This window comes from Vidua chalybeata, chromosome 25, assembly GCF_026979565.1.
Source record: "Vidua chalybeata isolate OUT-0048 chromosome 25, bVidCha1 merged haplotype, whole genome shotgun sequence".
Lineage (NCBI taxonomy): Eukaryota > Metazoa > Chordata > Aves > Passeriformes > Viduidae > Vidua > Vidua chalybeata.
Genome location: NC_071554.1, coordinates 6,008,827 through 6,034,803, shown reverse-complemented (window position 1 = coordinate 6,034,803; position 25,977 = coordinate 6,008,827). Strand labels below are relative to the sequence as shown.

At 54.5% G+C, this 25,977-nt stretch overlaps 1 protein-coding gene across 1 annotated transcript in view; it reads right to left on the bottom strand.

Annotated features, from left to right (window-relative positions):
- SDC3 (syndecan 3) overlaps positions 1–25,977 on the bottom strand; it is a 45,739-nt gene that overhangs the window by 1,139 nt on the left and 18,623 nt on the right. The window contains 4 exon segments of the mRNA XM_053964670.1: positions 259–529; positions 2,120–2,619; positions 2,622–2,753; positions 3,545–3,662. Of these exon segments, the coding sequence (XP_053820645.1) occupies positions 259–529; positions 2,120–2,619; positions 2,622–2,753; positions 3,545–3,662 (1,021 nt within the window).

Here is a 25,977-nt window from a genome sequence, read left to right as displayed (position 1 = left end):
GGGTGCTGAGCTATGACCACAGAACATCTTTGCACTAAAATCCCTTTTTTTTTTCCTGGAAATCCATCTCAGTAGAAGGAAATTGTGCACAGCTGTCCTGGCAAAGGCACGGAGACCCTGGGCCAGCCCACGGAGCAATTTCAGGAGGTGGGTGTGGGTTATCCCAATGCCCTTCCCAGGACTGTCCCCTCTCCTGGGACAGCCCAGCTCCCTGTGACCCCAAACCCTCTCCCCCAAACCCCCGGCCCCACATCTCACCTATCAACACCTCTTTCCTCTCCAGGATGTTTTTCTGGGGCAGCTGAGCAGCCGAGTTGCCCGAGTCTATCGTGTTGTCCATCAGCCCCGTCTCCACGTTCCTGCCGGGCCCCGGCGCGGCCGGCGGCGTCACCACAGCCATCACCTCATTCCCGAGGTCGGGACGAGTCGTCTCCTCCTCCTCCCGGATCTCGAAGTCCCCGCTGGGGCCGCTGCTGGCCGGGACCTCCGGCTCCTTGTCAGGGGTTGTTGTCACCTCCCCTGGCTCCATCTGGGAGAAAGGACAAGGTGGAGCAAGGGACAAGGACCAAAGGGTGTCCACAGGGAGGACATCACCGGACCGAGGACAGGGTGGGGGACATGGGGACAACGTTGGGGTGTCCCTTCCCTGTGTCACTGAAGTTGTACCGCAGTGACAACACAACCCCACGACTTGGTCACCAAACGGCTGAGGCCACCATGGCTGAGCTGGGACATTCTCTGTCCCCATCCCAGCACCTGTTCTCTGTAGTTCTCCTAAAGAGATCCCATTCCAGACCCTCCACCCTTACAGGGAAGGATTTCTCCCCAGAATCCCATCCCAGACCCTGCGCTGGGCGCTGTCCCCAGAGCGCAGGTTGGATGTCACCGCTGGAAGGTGACTCGTGGCTAACAGGAGGTGACACAACATCAGCACAGCAAGGGGAAGGATTGGATGCTGCTGGATGAGCTCCAGGGGTCCCTTCCCCCTTTCCTTTCCCTCCTTTCTGCTGCACAGGGCAGGAGCAGGAGGAGGGGCCCCTGTCACCCAGGCCGCAGGGCTGTGACCCCAGCTGCAAGGCTGTCACTCAGGCTGCAGGGCTGTCACCCAGGCCACAGAGCTGTCACCCAGCCCAGCTCCCTGCTGTCCCTGCCCAATTCCCTTGGCAAGGAGGGCATCCCGGCCTCGAAGGCAAGTATTGCCTGGGAATATGATCCATCCCACCCCCTCCACCCCATCCCTGATCCATTCACTGCCTCCCCTCGGGACCAAATCCCCCGGACCTTCCCCCTTGTCCCTCGGTGTGTCCGTGCAGCTGGAGCATCCCCGAGCCAAACCTCCCGCGGATCCCTCCCTGCCGGGGCAAACGGCTCCTTCCCGCCTGCCTCGGTCACAAAGCAGGGCTCGGGATGAGCCGGGATTCGGGATGAGCCGGGAGCTGTCTGGGGCGGGGGTGGGAGCCGTCTCCATGTCCCGCTGCCCCGGGGCCAGCGCACGGCTCAGCGCTTCCCACGAGCGGCCGCGTTTGTGACAGGGATTAATTGAAGGTCAGCGAGAGCCCCGAGCGCTCCGAGCACGCATTTGCAGGCGGAAAAGAGAGAGTAGTTTAGACAAATCACTCCACCTTTCAGTCAAAGCGGCTGCAAAGGGCCCCTGAGGGGCTCTGAATGCGAGATGGAGCTGAAATTCCCGCTCAGGACACCCGATGGGCTGGAAATGCACCATCAAGCCGTAATTGAGGAGAGTTTGGGACTCCCGGCGAGGGCCGGGAGCTGGGACATGACACCAAACCCCGAGGAAAGTCGCTGCGTCCCCGTGGGATGTGGCACGGCTGCCCTCCTGCCTGGGGAAGCCGCTCTGAGGAAGGCAGTGCGGGGGTCACCGGGCTTGGTGGCACATCCGGGGTGCCCCCAGGAGCCTGAACCCCTGCCTGGGCTGAACTCCCCCTTCACCTCCTTCCAGCTCCCCAGACATTCCGCTCTGGAAGAGCCCAGCCTGCCTCGACCTCCCTCAGAGCAAGTGCCGAGGATGGATGGGCACCAAAGGCCTCCCGTGGCCACCGCTCGGCTTCCCACGGAGCCCAGGAGCCCCGAGCAGGCGAGAAGGGCTCTGGCCTCCTACCTGGGGGGCCTCTGTGGGCGGCAGCGTGGTGGCCGTGGGCGGCAAGGCCGTGCTTTTCTCAGGGAGCTCTGCAGTCCTCGAGGTGCTGGGCTTTGGCAGGGCCCTGGGCTTGGCCGTGCTGGCGGGGACAAGGCGTGACGTGGCCACCTCTGTCGGCGTGCTGGTTTCGGGGGCGGGCGTGGTGGGGGTCTCCAGGGTGGTGGCCCGGGTGGTGGCCGCCTTGGTGGCCAAGGGGGGCAGGAACCTCCGGATGGTGGTGGGCTTGGCCGTGGCCACGGTGGTGCTGCTTGTGGTCGTGGTGGCCTCCGTGGTGGTGGTGGTGGTGGTGGTGGTGGTGGTGGTGGTGGCCGTGCTGGTGGTGGTGGTGGCCGTGGTGGTTGGGGGCTCGCTGGCCGTGGTGCTGGTGGTGGTGGCTTTCCAGCTGGGCACCGCCGGTGCTTCTGTGGTCCTGGGGATGAGGAAGGCGCTGGTGGCCTGCGCGGGGGTGGTGTCCTGGGGGTGGGGGAGGGCTCCAGGGGCGTTGCCACGGGCTGGGCAGCGGTGACGGGCAGCACGGCCGCCGTGGTGGGCAGCGTCACCAGCGTGTCCGTGGTCAGGCTTACGGCCGTGTCCAGCCCCGGCTCCGGCTCAAAATCTGGAACGGGGACAAGAGGGAAGAGTGAAGCTGCTGCTGATGCCTTTCCCTGGCATCGCCCCCAAAATCCGAGAGCACGGCTGGTTCCAGGCTCAGCAGAGCCCAAGGGCTGTGCCCGTGTGGAAAAGCCAAAGTGGCCAAAGCCCTCTCTGGGGTCTGTGGAGGGGCCAGTCCTGCCCAGTAGGGCCAGAGGCTGAGCTGGGACATGGAGGCACTGGAGCCCAACTTTTGGGACAGCTCCCATTGCTTCTGTCTCAGAGGACAACTCCAGTGATGGATAAAGGGCAATTCCCTCCCTCACATCCCCTCTCCAGCCCTCCAACACCACAGCCAGCCAAGGACCTTCCCAGGAACCCCCCAACCCCACAGCCAGCCAAGGACCTTCCCAGGAGCTCCCCAACCCCACAGCCAGCCAAGGACCTTCCCAGGAACTCCCCAACCCCACAGCCAGCCAAGGACCTTCCCAGGAACTCCCCAACCCCACAGCCAGCCAAGGACCTTCCCAGGAGCTCCCCAACCCCACAGCCAGCCAAGGACCTTCCCAGGAACTCCCCAACCCCACAGCCAGCCAAGGACCTTCCCAGGAACTCCCCAACCCCACAGCCAGCCAAGGACCTTCCCAGGAACCCCCCAACCCCACAGCCAGCCAAGGACCTTCCCAGGAACCCCCCAACCCCACAGCCAGCCAAGGACCTTCCCAGGAGCTCCCCAACCCCACAGCCAGCCAAGGACCTCCCCAGGACCCCCCCAGCCATCCAGGGACCATTCCCAGGAGCCCCTCAGCTACTCACACCCCGAGCCAGAGCCAGAGTAGATGTCGTCCAGCTCATCTTCTCCAAAGGGGTCGTCGTCCCCAGAGCCCTCCAGGTCCACGGGCCGCTCGTAGTTCTCATTGCGCCAGCGCTGAGCCTGTGACCAGAGGGACGCGTGAGCGGCTCCAGCCCCACCCAGGTGACGCCACAGCCACCCCTCGTGGGACGAGGCATGGGAAAAGCCAGGCCAAGGCAGCAGCAGCACAAACAGCTTCCAGCTGAATCACCCAGAATCGCAGTGTTTTCCCCCAAAACAACTCAAAGTGAGTTCACACCGACTCCAGCATTTCCCATGGACAAAAGGACCTTTTTTGGGGGGAGGGGAAACCCAACAATTCCTTTTGGAAGCTGTAAGAAAAATGCCTGGTTTGGTTCTCCAGCTGGCTGCTGTTCAGGCTCGATGATTTCCCTGTTAGTCCTGGCTCCGGTGTGACAGCAACACCTCATCAGCTGCCACAGCTTGGGAAGCCTCGAGAGGAAACAACGCCAGACTTCAAATATTCCCCTGCCTCCCAGAGCTGCGAAAACACGGGGAGCCCTCGCTGGCAGCGCTCTTAAACATCTTGTTTTGCAGATCAAAGTGTCTCCTGTTGGCGTTGCAAGGAAACGCTTTGACACCTCATTACAAGGCAAACAAGGCGGCTTTGATCTGCGAGATCGCATCGGATGTTTCAAGATGTAACGAGCCAGGTTCGAGCTTCAGTTTCAAATCAAGGCCTTGAAGGGTCCCTGTCTCTCTCGGAGCATTTTACCTCCCGAAAGCAGCTCAGGGTTTCTTTGTTTCCGCTGCAGCTTGGAGCAGGAAGGAGTTTTGAACAGTCAGGTGGAGAAATTTGGGACCTGACTCGTGTCTTGTCCCCACATCCCTTCTCCCATCAGGAGAGCAGCATCCCATCATCTCGAGCAGCTCGAGAAGGGCAGGGGGATTTGAGCTTTCAAGTGCCTGAGCTGTGTCTGGCCGGATCTGTTCGAGCTCTCCCCAGCAGCCACCGGCTGTATCCTGCCGGTCTCCAACACCCCACGTGCTTCCCAAATCTCAGGGAATATTCAGTCTTTGCCCCCCAGCTGGGGGGGCATCCTGGATTCCCAGCACCCCCTCACCAGCAGCTCACTGGAATCTGTGATCCAGCAGAATAAATCCACAGGGATTTGGGAATTGCACAGCCCAAAAATATGAGACAGGTCACCAGAAGTGATGGGAAGGCAAGGAAAAATGCCAAGGATTGAGGCGGGAATCACTCTCATTTGCCTTTTGATGCTTTTATACCAGAAGTATCAAGGCTCCCCAAGAAATGAGGAGAGCCTGGCCCATCTGCATTCCCGAGGGTGGAATTCTCCCTGTGTGACCTGCAAAGCCTCTCCCTGATGGGAGCCACATGGCCCCGCTCCCTTTGTTCCTCCTGAAATTGGAACCAGATGAGGCTGTTCCAGAGTCCTGGCTCTGGGCTTGGAGCAGGAAACAGGAATGGAAGTCCCAGCTTGGCTCAGCAGCTCCCATCTGTCCAACACCCATCTGTGCATCCATGCATCCACCTATCCATCCATCCATGGATCCATTCATCCATCCTTCCTTCCGTCCATCCCTCCCCCATTCTTCCATCCATCATCCATCCATCATCCATCATCCATCCATCCATCCATGGATCCATCCATCCATCCTTCCTTCCGTCTGTCCATCCATCCATCCATCCATCCATCATCCATCATCCATCCATCCATCCATCCACCCATCATCCATCATCCATCCATCCATCATCCATCCATCATCCATCCTTCTGTCCATCCATCCATCATCCATCATCCATCATCCATCCATCCATGGATACATTCATCCATCCTTCCTTCCATCCATCCATCCATCCATCCATCCATCCATCCATCCATCCATCATTCATCATCCATCATCCATCCATCCATCATCCATCCATCCATCCATCCATCCATCCATCCATCCATCCATCCATCCATCCGTCCATCCATCCATCATCCATCCATCCACCATCCATCATCCATCCATCCATCCATCATCCATCCATCCATCCATCATCCATCCATCCATCCATCCATCCATCCGTCCATCCATCCATCCATCCATCCATCATCCATCCATCCATCCATCATCCATCCATCATCCATCCATCCATCCATCCATCATCCATCCATCCGTCCATCCATCCATCCATCCATCCATCCATCATCCATCCATCATCCATCCATCCATCCATCATCCATCCATCCATCATCCATCCATCCATCCATCCATCCATCCATCCACCATCCATCATCCATCCATCCATCCATCCATCCATCATCCATCCATCCATCCTCCATCCATCCATCCATCCATCCATCCATCCATCCATCATCCATCCATCCATCCATCCATCATCCATCCATCCATCCATCCATCCATCCATCCATCATCCATCCATCCATCCATCCATCATCCATCCATCCCCCATCCATCCATCTTATCTAAACCTGAACAAGCCCCAGCCAGGACCAGCTCAAACCCCACAACAGCCCCCAGACCTGGGGGGACCCCACCTGCAGCACAGCCCCAGCCAAGCTCCACAAAGACTTAAAGACTTGGGAACAATCTCCAGGTGTTCCCGGTGCGCAGGGGGTACTTTGGACATTGGGATATTGTTCCCAAAGAAGACCCCTCACCACCCCATTCCCAAGGAGCTGACGTAACCCCCTCCCAGCTGCAGCCCCGACGGTCTGAGGTCAGGCTCACACCATAAATCTTGGGAGCAGTCAGGGTTTATTTGGATTTAGTGCTGCTGGGATCGTTAATGCTCCGTGTGCCCCTGGCTGTGCCTGGCTCCCCCTCCCCGGGAACGAGGGGCTGCTCCTGCTGGGAACGAGGGGCTGCTCCTGGGGCTACTCCCTCCAGGAATGAAGGGCTGCTCCTGGGGCTGCTCCCTTCAGGAACAAGGGGCTGCTCCTGGGGCTGCTCCCTTCGGAATGAAGGGCTGCTCCTGGGGCTGCTCCCCTCAGGAATAAGGGACTGCTTCCCCCAGGAATGAGGGCCTGCTTCCCCCAGGAATGAGGGGCTGCTCCCCTGGCCTGACCAGGGTGGAGAGGAGGGAAGGCAGAATTTGCCAGCCCGGGAAACCACAAATCACTCAGGACAGCAGCTCCCACCTCCTGACCTGGGGCTACCTCCCAATCCATCACAGCCCTCATTCCCAATCCATCACAGCCCTCATTCCCAATCCATCACGGCCCTCATTCCCAATCCATCCCAGCCCCCATTCCCAATCCATCTCAGCCCCCAAGCCAAGCCACAGCTGCCTGGATTTTTCCCAAAAGAGAAACTTCCTCCAGACTTTATCCCTGCCCCAGTGGGCTCTGTGTGGTCAGACCATGGCTGGAGGGACCCTTGGATGTGTTGGATCCATCCCGCAGCCCCTGATCCCCCGGGATGGTGGCAGGGAGGGAAGGGGCTGCTGCTCCAGAGAGAAAACCTTTTCCAGGGCACGGATCCCGTGCCAGCCGAGGGCTGGGGGTGCCACACCAGTCATGTCCCCGTCTGGATCAGTCCCCTGCCGTGGCTGGGACGAGGGACAGGCTCACAGCATTCCAGGTGCTCCCAGCAGCCCTCTCCAGGTGCTCAATCCAAAGCTGGGCCACGCAGAGAGTTCCTTGGGGCAGGGAGGAAATCCCAGTGCGCTGCTGGCCCTGCCTCTGTTTCCCCTGTCACCGCTGTCACCCCCTGCCCTGGTGGCACCAGGATGCCATTTATTAGCCAGCTCCAGCCAAGGGCCAGCAGCTCCCATCCCTGCAATTCCAACCGCCCAGCTGACGGCTCTTGGCAGGGGTTCCTTCCCCAGCTCAGCGCTGCCTCATTAGGGAAATTAACCCCGGGATCACGGCAGAGCCGCTGGAGGCGGCGGGATGAGGCTGGGCTGGGGGCCTGCGTCACTTCTGGATAAGGAGTGGGAAGGTTTCCATGTGCCCAGGGGGGAGCTGGCTGTGCCCAGGACTGTCCCGCAGCCAGGGAACTGCTCCTGTCACATCCCGTGTCCCGTGAGGGGTGGGGGCACTGGGGGCAGCCCCGGCCAGGACCCGGCTCTGGCATCGCCCAGACCCCAAACAACGCCCCGTTCCCACTCCCCCAGGGTCCCCGAAGGTCACAGCTCTGCTGCTATAAAAACAAGCCCTGATGAAGAGCAGACTCCAGGGCAGGGCCAGAAAGTCACATTTCACGGAATGCTCCCTCATTGTGCTCTAAATGACCCCAAATACGCGCCAGACACAAAGGGCTTGGATCTCAGCAGTGACACCGGCACTACATCGAGCTCGGGTAAGAAGCACATCCCCCGCCTCATCCCAGAGGATCCTTTTCCACCTGAAAAGGGGGATGGGCAGGTGATGATTCCCACCCGGACGCTCCCTGCCCCCTTCCACGCCTCCAGCCTGGCTGGGCTGGCAGGGAACGGCAGCCAAGGGGCCCCGGCGGCACAAATCCCACCCAAATCCTGCACCGAGAGCCTTGGAAAGCCAGGGAGGGCTCGGAGCCCCCGGCCTGGCAGCATCCGAGCTGAGCAGGGGGTCAGGGAGGCTTCAGCCCCTCTCCATCGGCTGTGTCACCACCCAACATGGACAGTGTCACCCCCTCCCTCTCCTCTCCCCTTGGCAGCCTGGGTGACACCATTTTACAGGAGAGAAATGTAAATCTGGGGTAAAGGGTCTCACTCGGCCCCCCCAGGAGCAGGTCTCCAGGAGATTTGGGGGCTTAAAAAAATGCAGGGCACACAGAAGGGACCCTCCTGCCACCTCCATGGTACAAAGATGGTCCTGCAGAACCCTCTGCAGCGCTGACACGTCCTGGAGGACAGGGAGCGCCTGGTTTGGAGCTTCCTAAATTCCCTGTGCATCCCTCCTTCCCCAGGCAGGGAGGGTCAGGGCATTTTATTATTTAGGACATTTTCCAGTCCATGGAAGGGCTTTTGCAGAGGATTTGGGGGCTTAAAAGAGGTGGAAACCAAGGCACAGAAAGGACCCTCCTGTCACCTTCACGTGTGGCACAAGGATGTTCCTACAGACCCCTTTTCATCTCTGAACACATCCCGGGGGACAGGGAGCACCTGGTTTGGAGCTTCCCAAATTCCCTGTACATCCCTCCTTCCCCAGGCAGGCTGTCCTATTATTTAGGGCATTTCCACTCCAAAGGATTTAAACTCCCTAAATCTGCCCCAAAACAGATCCCAACGCAGGCTGCTGTGGTAAAAGCTCTCCGTGCCGAGTGCTTGGCCTGGGGAGGAGGGAAACCTGGGAAATCAATCCATCCCCAAGCACCGGGAGAGGCCGGGGAGCCTCCCTGGGATGCTCTCAGGCCCTGCTGCGCCGGTCGCCATCGCCACGGCAACGGTCGCCATGGCAACGCCTCCTCCATGGCGACGCATCCCGCTGGAGCCACGGGTGGTGTCCTCCAGCTCCAACCCAGCGATGGAGGCTCCTTCCCGGCGTGAAATGGGGTCACGGGGTGGGATAAGGTGGGGAGCAGGGGCAGAGGAGGCGCCTCCAGCTCCTGGGGGAGCTCTCCAGATGGGGAGAATCCTGATTGAATTCCAGCATCCATCCATGGATTTTGAGGAAGGCGGGAGCAGCACCCCCAGCTCCAGGAGCTCTGACTGGGAGGGATCTGCTCCAGGTGGGAGGTGACAGGGACACCCCAGCCCGTGGGTGTTCCCAGCCCTCCTGGCTGCGGGCAGAACCTCAGGAGTTCTTTCCTTGAGGGAATCAGAAAGGAAATCAGGATCTGGCTCTGGAATGTTCCTGGGGATCTGGGACCCAGGTTTGGGTTGTGCCCGGAGCTCTGGCTGAGGGGACAAGTCCAGGTGGCCAAGTCCTTTCCTAGCCAGGTTCACTGGCAGCACCCACAAGCAGTCCCAGAGTGAACAATTCCAGGAAAATACGGAATTCCAAGGAGCTCAGTCCAGGTCCAGCCAGGCATCCTGAGGAGCCCACCCATCCCACAGCCCCCGGGACCACAAGTGGTTGGAGATGAGGAGGTTCCTGCTGCAATAAGACCTGGAAGGGAGAGCTGGGGATGGAGGGGATTTTATTCCATGATAGGAATCCCTGTGTCCATCCAGCAGCCTCTGGAATATCTGGGATGTGGGTTGGGGCCAAGGCAGGATAAAGGGAGCAGCAGCAGGGACACAGGGAAGCAGCCAGGTCCACATCCCAAAGGGGAAAGAGGGCAAGGAAGATGGAATCAGGGTGAAAGCACCTGGAGAACAGGACAGGGCTGTGCAGGTGACGCGAGGATCCATTTCCCATCCCACAGATCCCCATCCCCTGGTGCCATGTCCAGGTGCTCATCTCTGCATCCCATTCCTGCCCATCCCGCTTCCAAAATGAACAGCAAAACCAAAAACCCAAAATCTCTACCCTTGTTTGGATTCCAGCCCCAGAGAAGCTCTGGGAATCCCAAATCCAGAGACAGCTCTGAGAACCCCAAATCCAGAGAAGATCTGGGAATCCCAAACCTGGAGAACCTCTGGGAATCCCAAACTTGGAGAACCTCTGGGAATCGTAAATCCAGAGAAGATCTGGGAACCCCAAACCTGGAGAACCTCTGGGAATCCCAAACTTGGAGAACCTCTGGGAATCGCAAATCCAGAAAAGTTCTGGGAACCCCAAACCTGGAGAACCTCTGGGAATCGCAAATCCAGAGAAGTTCTGGGAACCCCAAAGCTGGAGAAGCTCTGGGAAGCCCAAATCCAGGGAAGCTCTGGGAGGCCCAAATCCAGAGAAGCTCTGGGAATTGCAAATCCAGGGAAGCTCTGGGAATCCCAAATCCCAGCAGCTCCGAGTGCCACGGGGGCACTGGGACAGGAGAGTGGCCCTGCCAGGATGGAGCCAGTGGATCAGCAGCACACCAGGCTGTTCATCCCATGGCAGATCTGGGCACGTTGGAAAGCTTGGAATGACACAGCCAGGGCAGGAATACATCAGGAGCAGAAAGATTCTTTCTCCAGGAAAACACTTCTACACTGACAATATATCACGGGGGAAATGTTGATTCTTTGAATATTTTCTATGGGATATTTTCAATTAATCACCCCTCAAAAGTCCTTTTCTGGTGTTTTATACTGAAAACCTCAATAACTCATCCCAGCAAGCCATTTAGGGATACTATAAACAGCTGGAATAATACGAGTTCCACAAAAAGCTGGAATGAAAACATCGTTTCTAAAGTTTAAAAAAACTCCACGATTCTTTTCCCACTCCAAAACATCGCTGAATTTCCACTCCCTGATCCAAGGCTGGGAGCTAAAAATAAATCTGTTGGAAAGCTGCTCTGGGCAGGAACCTGGGAAAAGACCACCATGGTGGGATTGAGGACCACCATGGGATTGAGGACCACCAGAGCTGCTCACGATGGAGATCCCCAAGGCAGAGCCCAGGAGGATGGGCTGGAATTTGGGGTGCAGGATGATGGAAAAGGGGTGTGGGTGCTCATCCCAGTGGAGATCCCACATCCCAAGATGTGGCATGAGCTCAGCCAGCACCAGCCCCTTGTTTCGTGTCCCTTCATTGTTCCTCAGATTAATTAAACCCCCAATTAAGAGCTGCCCAAAGCACAGCACGTTTGGATTTAATTGGCCACTCATTTTCTGCAAGGAAAATAATCATTAACGTTGATGGAGGAGCTGCAATTATCCCGGATTTGTATGGATTCTCCAGTGCCAATGAGAGAAGCCAGGCACATCCCAAAAATGGACACGGAGGCTCCCGAGTTTCATCATCCCTCAGGGAATACCAGCTCTGTCCATTCCTGCTTTGGCTCCATGCATTCCTGCCCCATTCCATCCATTCCTGCCCCTGTTCCATCCATTCCTGCCCCTCCTCCATCCATTCCTGCCCCTGTTCCATCCATCCCTGCCCCATTCCATCCCTGCCCCTGTTCCATCCATTTCTTCTCCTGTTCCATCCATTCACTGTTCCATCCATTCCCTTTTCCATCCATTCCCTGTTCCATTCCATCCTTTCCTGCCCCTGTTCCATCCATCCATTCCCTGTCCCATCCATCCCTGCCCCATTCCATCCATTCCCTGTCCCATCCATTCCTGCCCCATTCCATCCATTCCTACCCCATTCCATCCATCCCTGGCCCATTCTATCCATTCCATGTCCCATCCTTTCCTGCCCCTGTTCCATCCATCCATTCCCTGTCCCATCCATCCCTGCCCCATTCCATCCATTCCTGCTCCTGTTCCATCCATCCCTGCCCCTCCTCCATCCATTCCTTCCTTCCCGGCTCTCCCAGCTGGAATTCCCCCCCTCCTCATTAGGGAATTGTTTTAATTTGCTCTGCTCCATAATCCTATTGCAGCTTAACGTGCGCAACTGTCCCGGGCTTTTCTCACCTCCACCAAGGCTCCTTCCAGAGCTCCCTCAGCTTCTCAGAGAGCTCCAAAATAGGAATTTCTTTAGGTCTATCCTTTTATTTCCCTCCCGGAGTGCTTGGCACAGGGATGGGCACTGATTGTTAAATCCCGACGGCTCCAGGGTGGTGCGGGTTGGCATTTAGGGATTCCCACATTCCCTGTTTTCCTTCCAGCTCCTCCGGGAGCCGAGGGAATCTGCTCCTGTGTGCCCTGCCCAAGGAGAGGGAGTTTGGCCAAGAAAAACGGGGTTTGGTGGGTTTTTAATTGGATTTTTTGGAATTCAGAGCTCCGAGGGAGCGCATGTGCCCGGGGGGGGGAAGAAATCACCGTGTGCCTCAGTTTACCTGCCTGCAAAAGATCTGCAAATACTCCAGGAACGAACGGGGAGTGGCTCCTGTCCCATTCCAGGCCTGCTGGGGACACTTTTCAATAGGGACATCCACGTCCCATCCACGTTTCCCTGTTTTCCCTTTCCCCGGATATTCCTGGGTTTGGATATGCACCTGCTTCCTTTTTCTTTGTTGTTTTTTTTTTTTTTTTTTTTTTTTTAATTTCCCCTTTATTTTTAATGTTTATTTTTCATTTTCCATCCCAGGAAAATGAAAAATTCTCAATTTTTAATTTTAGTCTCCAGAACCTCTTGGCTCTTCCCAGCAAGGAGACAGCAAAAAAAGTTCATTCCCAGCCCTCCTGAGCAGGAAGAAAACCTCAAAAAATTTGCACCTGAAAGCCTCAAAACCAGAAACCAAAAAAACCCAAAATTCCCGAGCTTTTCAGCCACACCTGACGAGCTCTGTGGGAAGATTTGCACACTCAGAAAAATAAAAAAATATATATTTTCCCATAAAAAGGAACCTGAGGAGGACAAGCTGTGGGGAAGGACTTGCTGGGGAGCAGCCTCCTCTCTCTTAATTAATCCCAAAATTATCCCTGAGAGGATTTTGGTGACCTGAATAAATGATTCCCATTTTCAGGACATTCCCATGAACCTCTCCCCTGCCTGTTGCCCAGCACAGGAAGAGCTAAAAACCAACATTTGGATGTTTTCCTCAATTCCCGAGGCGCGGCTGATCCCTGGGCTGGATCCCTGGAATTCCAGACCCAAAAATCCCAGCACGAGCCCTGCTGGGACCCGGGAGGGGTTTGGTGACAGCTGCAGCTCCTGGGAGTGCCCAAATCTCCCAGCAGATGGTTGGGCTGATTACAGAGCCGGGGTCACGCCGGGGCACCCCGGCGCTTCCGAGGGACAGGAAATCTTCCCTCTCCAAGCCTCGCAGCGGGAAGGAGCTTTTTGCCCATTTTCCACCACTTTTTTGCCCATTTTTGCCCATTTTCCACCACTTTTTTGCCCATCTTCCACCTCTTTTTGCCCATTTTCAGCCACTTTTTGCCCATCTTCCACCACTTTTTCACCTTTCCAACATTTTTGCCCCTTTCAACCAGTTTTGCCCTTTTTTCGCCACTTTTTGCCCTTTTCCACCATGTTTTTCCATTTTCTGTCACTTTTTGCCCCCTTCCACCACTTTTCCCTCATTTCCACCACTTTTTGCCCCCTTTCCACCATTTTTGCCCATTTTCCATCACTTTTTGTCCCTTTCCCACCATTTTTTTCCCATTTTCCACCACTTTTTGCCAACAGGATCCTGTTTTTTCCCTCCAACAGCCAAGGAAACACCAACACCCAGGAGTTCCATGGAAAAAATCCTTTCTCCAGGCTCAGTTTTCCCTTCCCACCACAGCAGAAGGGAAAAGGGGAAGGAAAACATTGGGAAGGAGCTTCTTTTTGCCCATTTCCAACAGTACTTGTCCATTTTCCACCAGTTTTCCCCATTTCTCCCCACCTTTTGCCCCTTTTCCACCATTTTTTACCATTTTCCATCACTTTTTTGCCCCTTTTCCACCATTTTTGCCAATTTCAGCCACTTTTTGCTCATCTTCCACCACTTTTTCACCCTTCCAACATTTTTGCCCCTTTCAACCAGTTTTGCCCTTTTTTTCGCCACTTTTTGCCCCCTTTCCGCCATTTTTGCCCATTTTCCATCACTTTTTGCCCTTTTCTACCATTTTTCCCATTTTCCATCACTTCTTGACCCCTTCCACCACTTTTTCACTTATTTCCACCACTTTTTGCTCCTTTTCCACCATTTTTGCCCATTTTCCATTTTTGCCACCTTTCCACCATTTTTGCCCATTTTCCATTTTTGCCCATTTTCCACCATTTTTTGCCCATTTCCCACCATTTTTTCCTTCATTTCCACCACTTTTTCCCCCTTTTCCACCACTTTCTCCTCCTTTCCACCAGTTTTTCCCATTTTCCACCTCTTTTTGCCAACAGGATCCCATTTTTTTCCCTCCAACAGCCGAGGAAACACCAACCCCCAGGAGTTCCATGGAAAAATCCTTTCTCCAGGCTCAGTTTTCCCTTCCCACCGCAGCAGAAGGGAAAAGGGGAAGAAAAACATTGGGAAGGAGCTTCTTTTTGCCCATTTCCAACAGTACTTGTCCATTTTCCACCAGTTTTCCCCATTTCTCCCCACCTTTTGCCCATTTTCCACCATTTTTTACCATTTTCCATCACTTTTTTGCCCCTTTTCCACCATTTTTGCCAATTTCAGCCACTTTTTGCTCATCTTCCACCACTTTTTCACCCTTCCAACATTTTTGCCCCTTTCAACCAGTTTTGCCCTTTTTTCACCACTTTCTGCCTCCTTTCCGCCATTTTTGCCCATTTTCCATCACTTTTTGCCCTTTTCTACCATTTTCCCATTTTCCATCACTTCTTGACCCCTTCCACCACTTTTTCACTTATTTCCCCACTTTTTGCCCCTTTCCCACCATTTTTGCCCATTTTCCATTTTTGCCCATTTTCCACCATTTTTGCCCATTTTCCATTTTTGCCACCTTTCCACCATTTTTTGCCCATTTCCCACCATTTTTTTTCCTTAATTTCCACCACTTTTCCCCCTTTTCCACCACTTTCTCCCTCCTTTCCACCAGTTTTTCCCATTTTCCACCACTTTTTGCCAACAGGATCCCATTTTTTTCCCTCCAACAGCCGAGGAAACACCAACCCCCAGGAGTTCCATGGAAAAATCCTTTCTCCAGGCTCAGTTTTCCCTTCCCACCGCAGCAGCAAGGAAAAGGGGAAGAAAAACATTGGGAAGGAGCTTCTTTTTGCCCATTTCCAACAGTACTTGTCCATTTTCCACCAGTTTTCCCCATTTCTCCCCACCTTTTGCCCATTTTCCACCATTTTTTACCATTTTCCATCACTTTTTTGCCCCTTTTCCACCATTTTTGCCAATTTCAGCCACTTTTTGCTCATCTTCCACCACTTTTTCACCCTTCCAACATTTTTGCCCCTTTCAACCAGTTTTGCCCTTTTTTCACCACTTTCTGCCTCCTTTCCGCCATTTTTGCCCATTTTCCATCACTTTTTGCCCTTTTCTACCATTTTCCCATTTTCCATCACTTCTTGACCCCTTCCACCACTTTTTCACTTATTTCCCCCACTTTTTGCCCCTTTCCCACCATTTTTGCCCATTTTCCATTTTTGCCCATTTTCCACCATTTTTGCCCATTTTCCATTTTTGCCACCTTTCCACCATTTTTTGCCCATTTCCCACCATTTTTTTCCTTAATTTCCACCACTTTTCCCCCTTTTCCACCACTTTCTCCCTCCTTTCCACCAGTTTTTCCCATTTTCCACCACTTTTTGCCAACAGGATCCCATTTTTTTCCCTCCAACAGCCGAGGAAACACCAACCCCCAGGAGTTCCATGGAAAAATCCTTTCTCCAGGCTCAGTTTTCCCTTCCCACCGCAGCAGCAAGGAAAAGGGGAAGGAAATCTCGGAGCGGGGCTGGTTTGGTGCCTCGGACAGTGCTGCCCTTGTTCTTCCCCGGAGCGGGGGAAACCCAACCCCGCTCCCTCCCCGCTCGCGATTCCCGGTTTCTCCGCGTCCCAGCAGCACAAAATTCCTTTAATCCACATTTTCCAGCTGCAAAATCCACCCTCCAAAGGTGCTCAGGAAACAATTGGTGTTTCCTACTCCCCCCGGAGCTGAAATTAAGGGGAAAAATGGAATTTTCTCTTTCTGCTCATTGCTCAGAGTGCCCTAAACTCAGATTTATCTGCCCTGAGCTGGAATTGTTCAGCTGGAAATGGAATCAACCCTCCTTTAGTGGCCTCACCTCGCTTTCAGCACAAAAACTGGAGGTAAATGCAAATGGAAATTAAATTTAAAGACAATTTAAATTTAAAGATTTTTGGTTTAAACAAACCAAAATCAAGAAACAAATGAACAAAAAAAAAAAAAAAGAAAAGAAAAAGAAAACCAAAAACCAATTTAAAAACCCCACAAAACATAAAAAAAAACCCAAAAGATCTGCAAAAAAAGCCCCAAAGCCCTACAAAAAACCTGAATGAAAACAACAAAAAAAATCTAAAAAGCAAAATCAGTATAAAATAAAAATCACAAAAACACCCCAAAACACCAAAACCAACAAAAATCCACAAAAAAAATCCTAAAAACCACCAGCCTCATTTTCATCCATATTTTTCCATCCCTTTCCTTTTTTTTCCCCCTGAATTTAATTCAGGGAAAGCGAGAATCTCTTGCCCTTTTTCCACCACTTTTCTCTGCTATTCTACCACTTCTCCCCTCATTTTCCACCAATTTTTGTCCCTTTCCACCACTTTTTTTCCCACCACTTTTTCCCCTTTTCCACCACATTTTGGGTCCTTCCCACCCTTTTTTTTCCTCATTTTCCATCCTTTTTTTGCCCCTTTTCTATTATTTTTACCTTCTTTCCCACCACTTTTTTCTCTATTCCACCACTTTTCGCCCTTTCCCACGACTTTTTCCCTTTTTCCATCATTTTTTCCTCCTTTCCACCATTTTTTTCCCTATTTTCCATCATTTTTGCCCCTTTTCCATGATTTTCCCCCCTTTCCCACCACTTTTTCCCCCCTTTCCCCACCATTTTTAGCCACCAGGAGCCCGTTTTTTGTGTTATTTTTGTCATTCCCAAGGGATCCTGCTCAGGTTTCCAGCTGAAAGGAAAAGTCCGGAATCAGCTGAGCCCTGACCTGAGCCTGGCCCAGCTCCGGTTTCCGATCCCGGCCCTGCTGGGCTCAGTTTACCCGGAAAATAAAAGAGCTGGAGCTCCCAATCCCAGAAATGAGGGAAGGACAATCCCAACCCACGATCCCGCTGTTCCTGGATGGGGAATGGGGGATTTTGGGATGAGCTGGGAAGCATTTCCAGGTTTTCTGTGGGATGGTGGCGGTGCCGGAAGGATTTGATCAAATATTTATGGAGTTCTTGGAGTTTGCTGCTGCCAGGGGTTTAAAATAACCAAACAAGCAAAAAAAAAAAAAAAAAAAAAAAAACCACAAAAAACAAACAACAACAAAAAACCACAAACAAACAAAACAAATAAAACAAAAAAAAATTTAAAAAAGCAAACCAAATCTGTGGGAAATGAATTTGTAAAAGATCCTCAAAGCCAGACAAAAGGCTCACATAGTGTGCATCTGTATGTAAACCTTGAGAGAAGAAATGGTAACTTAAAAAAATGCCACGGAATAAGGCATTCGGGTAAAAAATAAAATAAAAATAATTTTTAAAATATTTTAAATAAAAATTAAAAGAATAAAATAAAAATTTTCAAAACACCTCTTAATTACCCCATCTCTAAATAAAAAAAACATAATCCAACACAAACTAAAACAAAACAAAAAACAAAACTCATCAAAAAAACACCAAAAAACCGCCAAAACCAAAATAAAACCACAAAAAAATACTCCCCCTCAAAACCAAAACAACAAAAAAAGCTACAAACAACCCAAAAAGGAAACCCCAAAATGTTAGTTCTCATTCCACCACTGCTGTGTTTGTCCAGTTTTTTTCCCAAAGCCCCAGAAAAAACCCTTAACAAAACCACACAAAAAAACCACACCAAAAAAAAAAAAACCACAAAAAAACCTGCAAAATAAAATCCACCATAAAAAATCCCCACAGAAAATAACCCACACAAAAAAAAAAATCCCACAGAAACCCCTGAAGCTCTCGCAGGGCACGGGAGCTGGAGGAGCTGCTCCCACCCTTCCTTCCCAAGGATAATTCCATGGATGTTCGTTTTCTCAGCTCTCACAAATCTCATCAAAGTTTTGAAATCCCTTACAAATCCATGTCCCGCCCATGGAGCCGCTGGGGTGGTGGCGTTTCCACACCTGGCAGAGCGAGGAAAAGCGGGAAACGCCTCCAGGTGTCGGCCCCAAAGCTTTGGGGGATCCATCCCAGGATCCCTCCCCGTTCCCAGAGAGCCACCAGGGCCCTTCCCTTCTCCCGCCGTGGAATTCTGCCCTGGGCTCAGCAGGAGCTCAGGGAAAAGGGCTGGGCACGTGCCGCTGTTGAGGCAGGAGGGGAACAGAAGAACTCCAGGACCAGGAGGCGAGAAGAAAAACTCCGCTTTGTTTCGAATGCACCGCCCTTTTTATGGAGAACATCGCGCAGACCAATTTCATCGGTGTTGAAGTAAAAACGTCTCGCACCATTGGTGCGCTCTCCAGAACCCATCTATGAACAGTGTGAACAACAAGGGAGATGGAGAATTATTTATGTTCCTTTCCAACTCTCTCCCAGGCCCAGCCTGGTAGAATCTCTCTCTTCTTCTCTCTGACTGAACTGAGGAGGGGCTGGGATGGGCTGGAGAGTGCCCAGGCAGAACGGGACCTGGGGACACTGGTCACCAGCCGGCTGGACACGAGCCAGCCGTGTGCCCTGGTGGCCAAGAAGGCCAATGGCTCCTGGCCTGGATCAGGAGTGGTGTGGCCAGCAGCAGCAGGGAGGTCACTGTCCCCCTGTGCTGGGCACTGCTGAGGGCACACCTGGAGTGCCGTGTCCAGCTCTGACCTCTCAGTTTGGGAAGGACGTTGAGGGTCCAGAGGGGACAACGAGGCTGGAGAGGGGCTGGGAACACAAACCCTGTGAGGAACGGCTGAGGGAGCTGGGGGTGCTCAGCCTGCAGAAAAGGAGACTCAGGGCTGACCTCAGCACTCTCTGCAGCTCCTGAAAGGTGCCTGTGGCCAGCTGGGCTTGGGCTCTTTCTCCAGGAGCTGACAGAACCAGAGCACACAGCCTCAGCTGCCCCAGGGGAAATACAGGTTGGGTATTGACGGAGTCTGCTTTGCTGGGACCCCGAGATCGTAAAAGTCCTTGTTCCCTAACCCGTGCAGCTGAAGAAGAGGTCGGGAATGCGCGAGGTTGAGTTTTCAAGGTTGTTTATTTTTCCTTACCTATAACATTCTCTCTCTGACCTGCCGAGGTCCAGCTAGTACAGAAGCCATGGCAGTCTGCCCCGAGCCCCGGGCGGCTCCCACATTTTATACCAAAAACTACATGTGCCACGTTTGCAATAATGCGCCAATGTCTGTCACTGATGTTGGACAGTGTGTCCCTACCTTAAACCAACAGAAAAGTGTCACCAGCACAGCAAGACATGGAGGACAAGTCGAAGGAGGAGAAGACCAGGACACGCCCAAATCCCTCCATCTTGTACCCCTGAACCCCATTCTAAAAAACGCCAAAATTCTACTTTTTCACCCTGTGTTAATTCAACCACCACACTGCTCAAACCCTTGTGGTTGTAATTCCTCACACAGAGTTGGCAGCCTCTCCCACGGGCTAAAATCGTAGCCACAGGTGTTTTTGACTTCGTGCCAAGGTCTCCCATCCCCCTGCCAGGGTCTGGAGCCAGCCAGGGCAGCCAGAGGGATGTGCTGGACTCCGACAGGATATCAGGAAAAAGCTTTTCATGGCAAGAGTGATAAAGTTCTGGAATGGCTGCCCGGGGAGGTGGTGGAGTCCCCATCCCTGGGTGTGTTTAAAACAAGCCTGGATGTGGCACTGGGGGCCAGGGTTTAGCTGAGGGGTTGGGGCTGGGTTGAAAGTCTCTTCCAACCCAGGGATTCTGTGATTCTGTGAATTCCCAGAGCAGCTGTGGCTGGCCCTGGATCCCTGGAAATGCCCAAGGCCAGGCTGGACAGGGTTTGGGACAGTGGGAAGTGTCCCTGGCATGGAATGGGATGAGCTTTAAGGTCCTTCCAACCCCAAAAATCCCAGGATTCTGTGATTCCACGCAGTGACGCAGCGGGAGGACGGAGCTGGAGCTGAGCTGGTGTTTGAGGGGTTCCAGAGCCCCTCACATTCCTGGCTCCCTCCATCCTCCCAACCCCAGGGATTTCTGATGGAAGGGATCAAACTCCTCCCATGGAAGAACCTCCCCCACTGCTGCCGAGGGAGAGGGAAACTGAGGCAGAGCAGGGAATGCCCAGCAGTGACAAATTCCAGCATTTTCTCAACAAACAAAGGCAGCCTTGGCTCTGCTCCAGGCTGGATTGGTGGGATGGACACTGGGGGTGGCATCCAAGGCCTTGTCCCACCACATTTCTGTCGTTCCTTTGTCACATCCCTGGGATTTCCCGCTGGAAATGGGGCAGCAGAGGGATTTCTGCCCCTTTTCCAGGAGCCCGGGGCAGCTCTGTGCCTCCAGGCTCTCAGGAGGGCCAACATTCCCAATTTCCCAAGGTTTCCCATGGATAGGTGATCTCCAGGGCTGGAGGCAGCTCTTGGGGGGCTGATGTCCCTTCCCCAGGGATGGATGAATCCTGGGAATGAGTCAGGGACACAGAACTGACCCCACAGGGTCCTGGAGCCAGGTCTGACCCAGGGACAGCCCCCTGTGGGACTGGGAGCATCCCTGACATCCAGGGGGGGGGGAAGGAGTCCCAAAAGCAGCTGGGCAGTGTTTTCCTGGAGCCTGGAATGATCTGGCAGCAGATCCAGCTGTCCTGGCCTCCATCTCTCCTGGAGGGGTGAGCAAAGCCCAAATTTGGAGTGTCTGGGGGTGTCAGGGCCGTGACTGAGCCAGCAGCTCTGCCAAGCACCACACACGAGGCTCCCAGGAAAACAAATTAAAAAAAAAAAAAGCAGAAAAAACCACCAGAGAAAGAAGAAAAAAGCTTTCAGCTCACCAGTTGGTTTTCTTTTCTCTCTCTCTTTTTTTTTTTTTTTTTTCAGATCTAAAATTGATTAAAATAAACCCAGGGATCTGACTGAGCTGTTTCTATTTAGGACCTGAATAAGGACTGGTGAGCCCAAAAGCTGATCTGCTTTGGAGCTTTTTTTCCCCAACCGTATCAGTTGCTCTAATAAAAGATCCAGCCTCTCCCTGGCAGCCTCCTCAAATCCTCCGGCTGCCACAATTCCGCACGGAAAAACCACCAGCAGCACGGATTTCTGCTCAGCAGAGGAGCAGCCAGCTCACCCAGCTGCTGCTTGGTTTAAAAAAGAAAATCAGTGAAAAGAGAGAATTTACGTTAAAAATCTGCCTCTTTCTCTTGGGTTGTTTGCAGGGCTGGTGGTGGTTTTCCCCTAAAATATTCCCACAAATCGTGGGAGCCTACCCAGCAGCAGGAATGATGCTGGAAAAGCTGTGGGGTGTGGTCTGTGGGCAAAGGGAAGAGCCCAGGCCGGGCTGAAGGGGCTGCTGGGGCTGGGCCTGGGTCTCCTGGGCCTGTGGGAACACTGGGATGTCCGGGGAAGATGATCTGAGCTGAGCAACATTTTTGGGATGCTCAGACAGGAATTCATGGAATCACAGAATATCCCGAGCTGGGAGGAACCCCCCAGGATCATCCCTGCCCAGACACCCCAAAACCCACCCGGGGCATCCCTGGGAGCGGTGCCTGGAGCTCCGGCAGCCTCGGGAATGTCCCCGCTCCCTGGGGACCCTGCTGTCCCCTGGGAATGGCCACCAAACCCTGGCATGGGCGGTCCCACCGCCCAGCCCTCCCTGAGCGCCCAGTCCCCAAATTCCAGGCTGAAAACCCCGACTGGGACAGGCTGGGAGGGACCTGGAGGTGCCCCAGCCCCACCCGCTGGGGACATCCCGGGATTGTCCCCGCAGCCCCCAGGGAAGGACGCCCGGCTGTCCCAGGCTCAGGGGATGCTCATCCCCTTCCCCACGCCCGGGGGATGCTCCAGCAAGCCAGGCTCTCGAAATCCAGGAGATTTTCCTCCCGCTGGTGGCACTTCCAGCCCCGGCAGCGGGGCTGGCACCGCTCCCCACCCGCCACCCGCGGGGTTCGGCTCATGCCGTGCTCCCGTGGCCAGTTCAGCGAGGGCCAGGGCGAGGATTAGGGATGTGCCAGGGAGGGATTAGCCAGAGCCCTGCCCAGCTCCGTGTCGGGGGGGAGGGCGCAGCAAACACCGGGGCTCCGCGTTCCACGGATTTTCAGGGTGCAATACAACAGGATTTACCTGGGGAGGCTGAAATGCTGAAATTCCCCGTGGGAGAGGCACAGGAAACCTCGGGGCTCTGCCTTTGGTGGATTTTTAGGGTGTAATAAATCCCGGGGAGGCTGAAATGCTGAAATTCCCTGTGGGATGAGCACAGGAAACCTCGGGGCACTGCCTTTGGTGGATTTTTAGGGTGTAATACAATAGGATTCACCTGAGGAGTCTGAAATGCTGAAATCCCTGTGGAATGGGCACAGGAAACCTCGGGGCTCTGCCTTTGGTGGATTTTTAGGGTGTAATAAATCCCGGGGATGCTGAAAAGCTGAACTTCCCCGTGGGATGGGCACGGGAGATCCACTGGAGGAGGTGACCAATCCCTACCTGAGCAACGGGACAGAAATTCCTGCTTTTCCCAGGAATTTCTAACCCTCGGTGCCACCCCCTTGTCACCCAGGGGGAAACTGAGTCACGGGGCCAATCCCGGCAGGGTCGTGCCCCTCTCCAGCAGCTTCACCTGGAATCACCTCTGGATGGAGCGGGGATCTCCTCTGCTCTTCCCTACAAACACCAGCACCCCAAAAACGTCCCCGCTGCACCCAGAGCTCGTGCTCACCCCAGCCCCGTCCTGCCTCCCCTCCTGCCCACGTCCCAGAAAGCACAATCCAGGGGCTCTGGATAAATCCCCTATTTTTAGCAGCTCGTATCGCGGCTCGCGGCATTCCCGGATTTCGGAGGGTGCATCAATGCCAGGAGGCGCAGGGACACCAGGCAGGACAAGGCCCAGGGCACAGAGCTGCCCCTTTTCGGGGTGGAGGAGGCGCCGTGCCCTGCGCCCACCTCACAATACCCAAAATAAAGTGCTTTTTTTGTGCCCTACACTCACCTACAATTATCCCAAATAAAGGGTTTTGCGCACTGGGCTGCGCTCGAAATGTGGATTTGGGCTCCCAGCCCAGCCCCGGAGTGGCAATGCTGGAAAAGGGCTGATGGTTCTGCTCTCCCTGGCCCCAAAACCCTGCCAGGACCCGGCTGCAGGAACAGGGAACAGCCCCACCGCCCTCACATCCCACGAGGGAATGTGGTGCTCCCTGTCTGCACAACGTCCGTGGGGCAGTGTCCCAAAACCTTCCAGGAAAACCCAACAGGAAAACCCTCCAGGAAAACCCTCCAGGAAAATCCTCCAGGAAAACCCGACAAGAAAACCCTCCAGGAAAATCCTCCAGGAAAATCCTACAGGAAAATCCTACAGGAAAACTTCCAGGAAAATCCTCCAGGAAAATCCTCCAGGAAAACCCTCCAGGAAAATCCTACAGGAAAATCCTACAGGAAAATCCTACTGGCAAACTTCCAGGAAAATCCTCCAGGAAATTCCTCTCCCTGGACACCAGGAGTGAGGTGGGGCAGGGACCTCAAGGCTTTACCCAGGGAGAGCAGAAATGCCCCGACCCCCCCTGAGGTGCACACAACTCCCCCCACCCCAAAACAACATCTCCAGTGCCACCCACCAGCAGCCCCGACAAACCGGGAGTGTCCCGAGAGGGCAAAGGCCACCCGGTGCCCCAGGGTGACACTGCTGTCACCCGGGACACCCAGCCCTAATGGACACCCCCTATGGCTCAGTGCCCCACCCCCAGGCGCCAGCAGCTCCCTCTGTCCCCCTGTCCCTCCTGTCCCTCTGTCCCTCCTCTCCCACTGCCCCTCTGTCCCTCTGTCCTTCTGTCCCTTTATCCCTCTGTCCCTCTGTCTCCCGCCCCTCTGTCCCCCCAGCCCTCTGTCCATCTGTCCCTCTGTCCCCCTGTCCCTCTGTCCCCCTATCCCTCCTCTCCCACTGTCTTTCTGTCCCTCTGCCCCCCATTCACCTGTCCCCCTGTCCCCCATCCCTCTGTCCCCCTGTCCCCCATCCCCCTGTCCCCCTGTCCCCCATCCCCCTGTCCCTCTGTCCCTCGGTTTATCCCCCTAAGCCGATTGCGGTGCCGGCCCTGCCCGCTCTGACCCTCCGGTGAGCGCCGGCGCCAGGTGAGGCCGGAGCCGCCCGGGGATTACAGGGAATTACGGCACCGCTCGGACGGGTGACAGCGGCCACACGGAGCCACCAGAGCCGAGGTGGCACCAGCGAGAGGCACCACGGAGATGGATACATGACCAACCTGCCCTTCCCACCTTCCCCGAGTGCAGGGGCAGGACCCCCTTGTTACAGATCCATATTATACTTCAGCTTTTGGCAAATACTAAAGTGGAGTTTATACGTGTGGTGTTAAATACCTGTGTTATAAAGACACAGGTTTCATTTCTGTTGTTAATGAAGCTCAGCGCAGTCGCTGATGTCGGTGTGCCCGTGTTAAAATGCTGCTGGGATGGGATAACAGCCCATGGACACAGGGTGAGCACACCTGTACAGATCTGCCACCCATCAGCACTCACCGCCTGAAGGCAGCGTGGGCCAGCGCCCAAACGGGAGGGGATCAAAAGGACTGAAAGCACAGCCAAGGAATGTGCGCGCTCTGAAAAGGTGGAACCCAGGAGGAGCCAGGCTGAACAATTCTTGGAGCACCTAAACTACTTTGGGGAAAAGTTTACCATGCATAAGGGTCTATGAATATGCAACAGGCTGATGTAATTAACAGGAATTTAAGGGGTGTCCCCGAAGGTGACGGTGTGCTCTTGGCTGAGTGCCAAGGTGCATCCCATAATAACCTTTGCTCTGTGGTCCTTGTCTCCTCTTGTCCTTTACTGAACTTTTTACATTGTCACAGGAGAGTGAACGTGTTTTTCACACCCTGCTCCCATGGGTTGGCTTCCCACTGGCAGAGGGCAGGGCTGGATGGGATCTTGGGAATTGGGAATTGGGAATTGGGAATTGGGAATTGTTCCCTGGCAGGGTGGGCAGGGGCTGGGCTGGAATTGCCAGAGCAGCTGGGGCTGCCCCTGGATCCCTGGCAGTGCCCAAGGCCAGGCTGGACACTGGGGCTGGGAGCAGCTTGGCACAGTGGAGGTGTCAGGGTTGGAACAGGATGATCCCTAAATTCCCTTCCCATCAAAGCCATTCGGAGATCCTTCATCTTAATCCCAACCATGACAGGTGGCTCTGGCCCAAACCTCCCCAAAATACGGCTGGGAGATGCCCTTGGGAGATTTTCCCCCTCTTTCCATGGATGCACCTGGCTCCAAACTGGCCCCTGAAGCTGCCACCCACCCCTGCCACCCCAGCGACCCCAAAACGAGGAGTGTCCCCAAGCCAGCCCCTCTGGGGACACGGGGAGGCTCTGAGGGGGATCCTCCCTGGGGGCTGAGCCGCTCACCGGGACATTCCCACATGGATTCAGGCTTCCTGATCTGCTCCGGGCTCCGGGGCTGAGCAGGGGCTGCTCCTGCAGGGCCCAGATGGCTCCGGGGATCCTAATCCCGCTCACGGGCCGGGCCGGCAGCTGGGGAGGGGGAAAGCCACGGGGAAGGAGTGTCCCAAAGCAGGGGACAGAAACCTGGAGATTTGGAGGGGCTGGGACTCAGGGCGGGGGCTCTGGCAGCTCTGAGGTGCTCCTGGGGGGTTAAATCCCCTCCTCCCGGAGGAATGGCACAAGAAAACTCAAGGAAAGATCCACAGAAAACACAGGAACAGCCCCAGGATGCGTTTCCAGAGCTGCTTGGGCCAGGAGGCTGCTCCACGCCCGGGAGCCACCAAACTCCGAGGAAAAGCAGCTC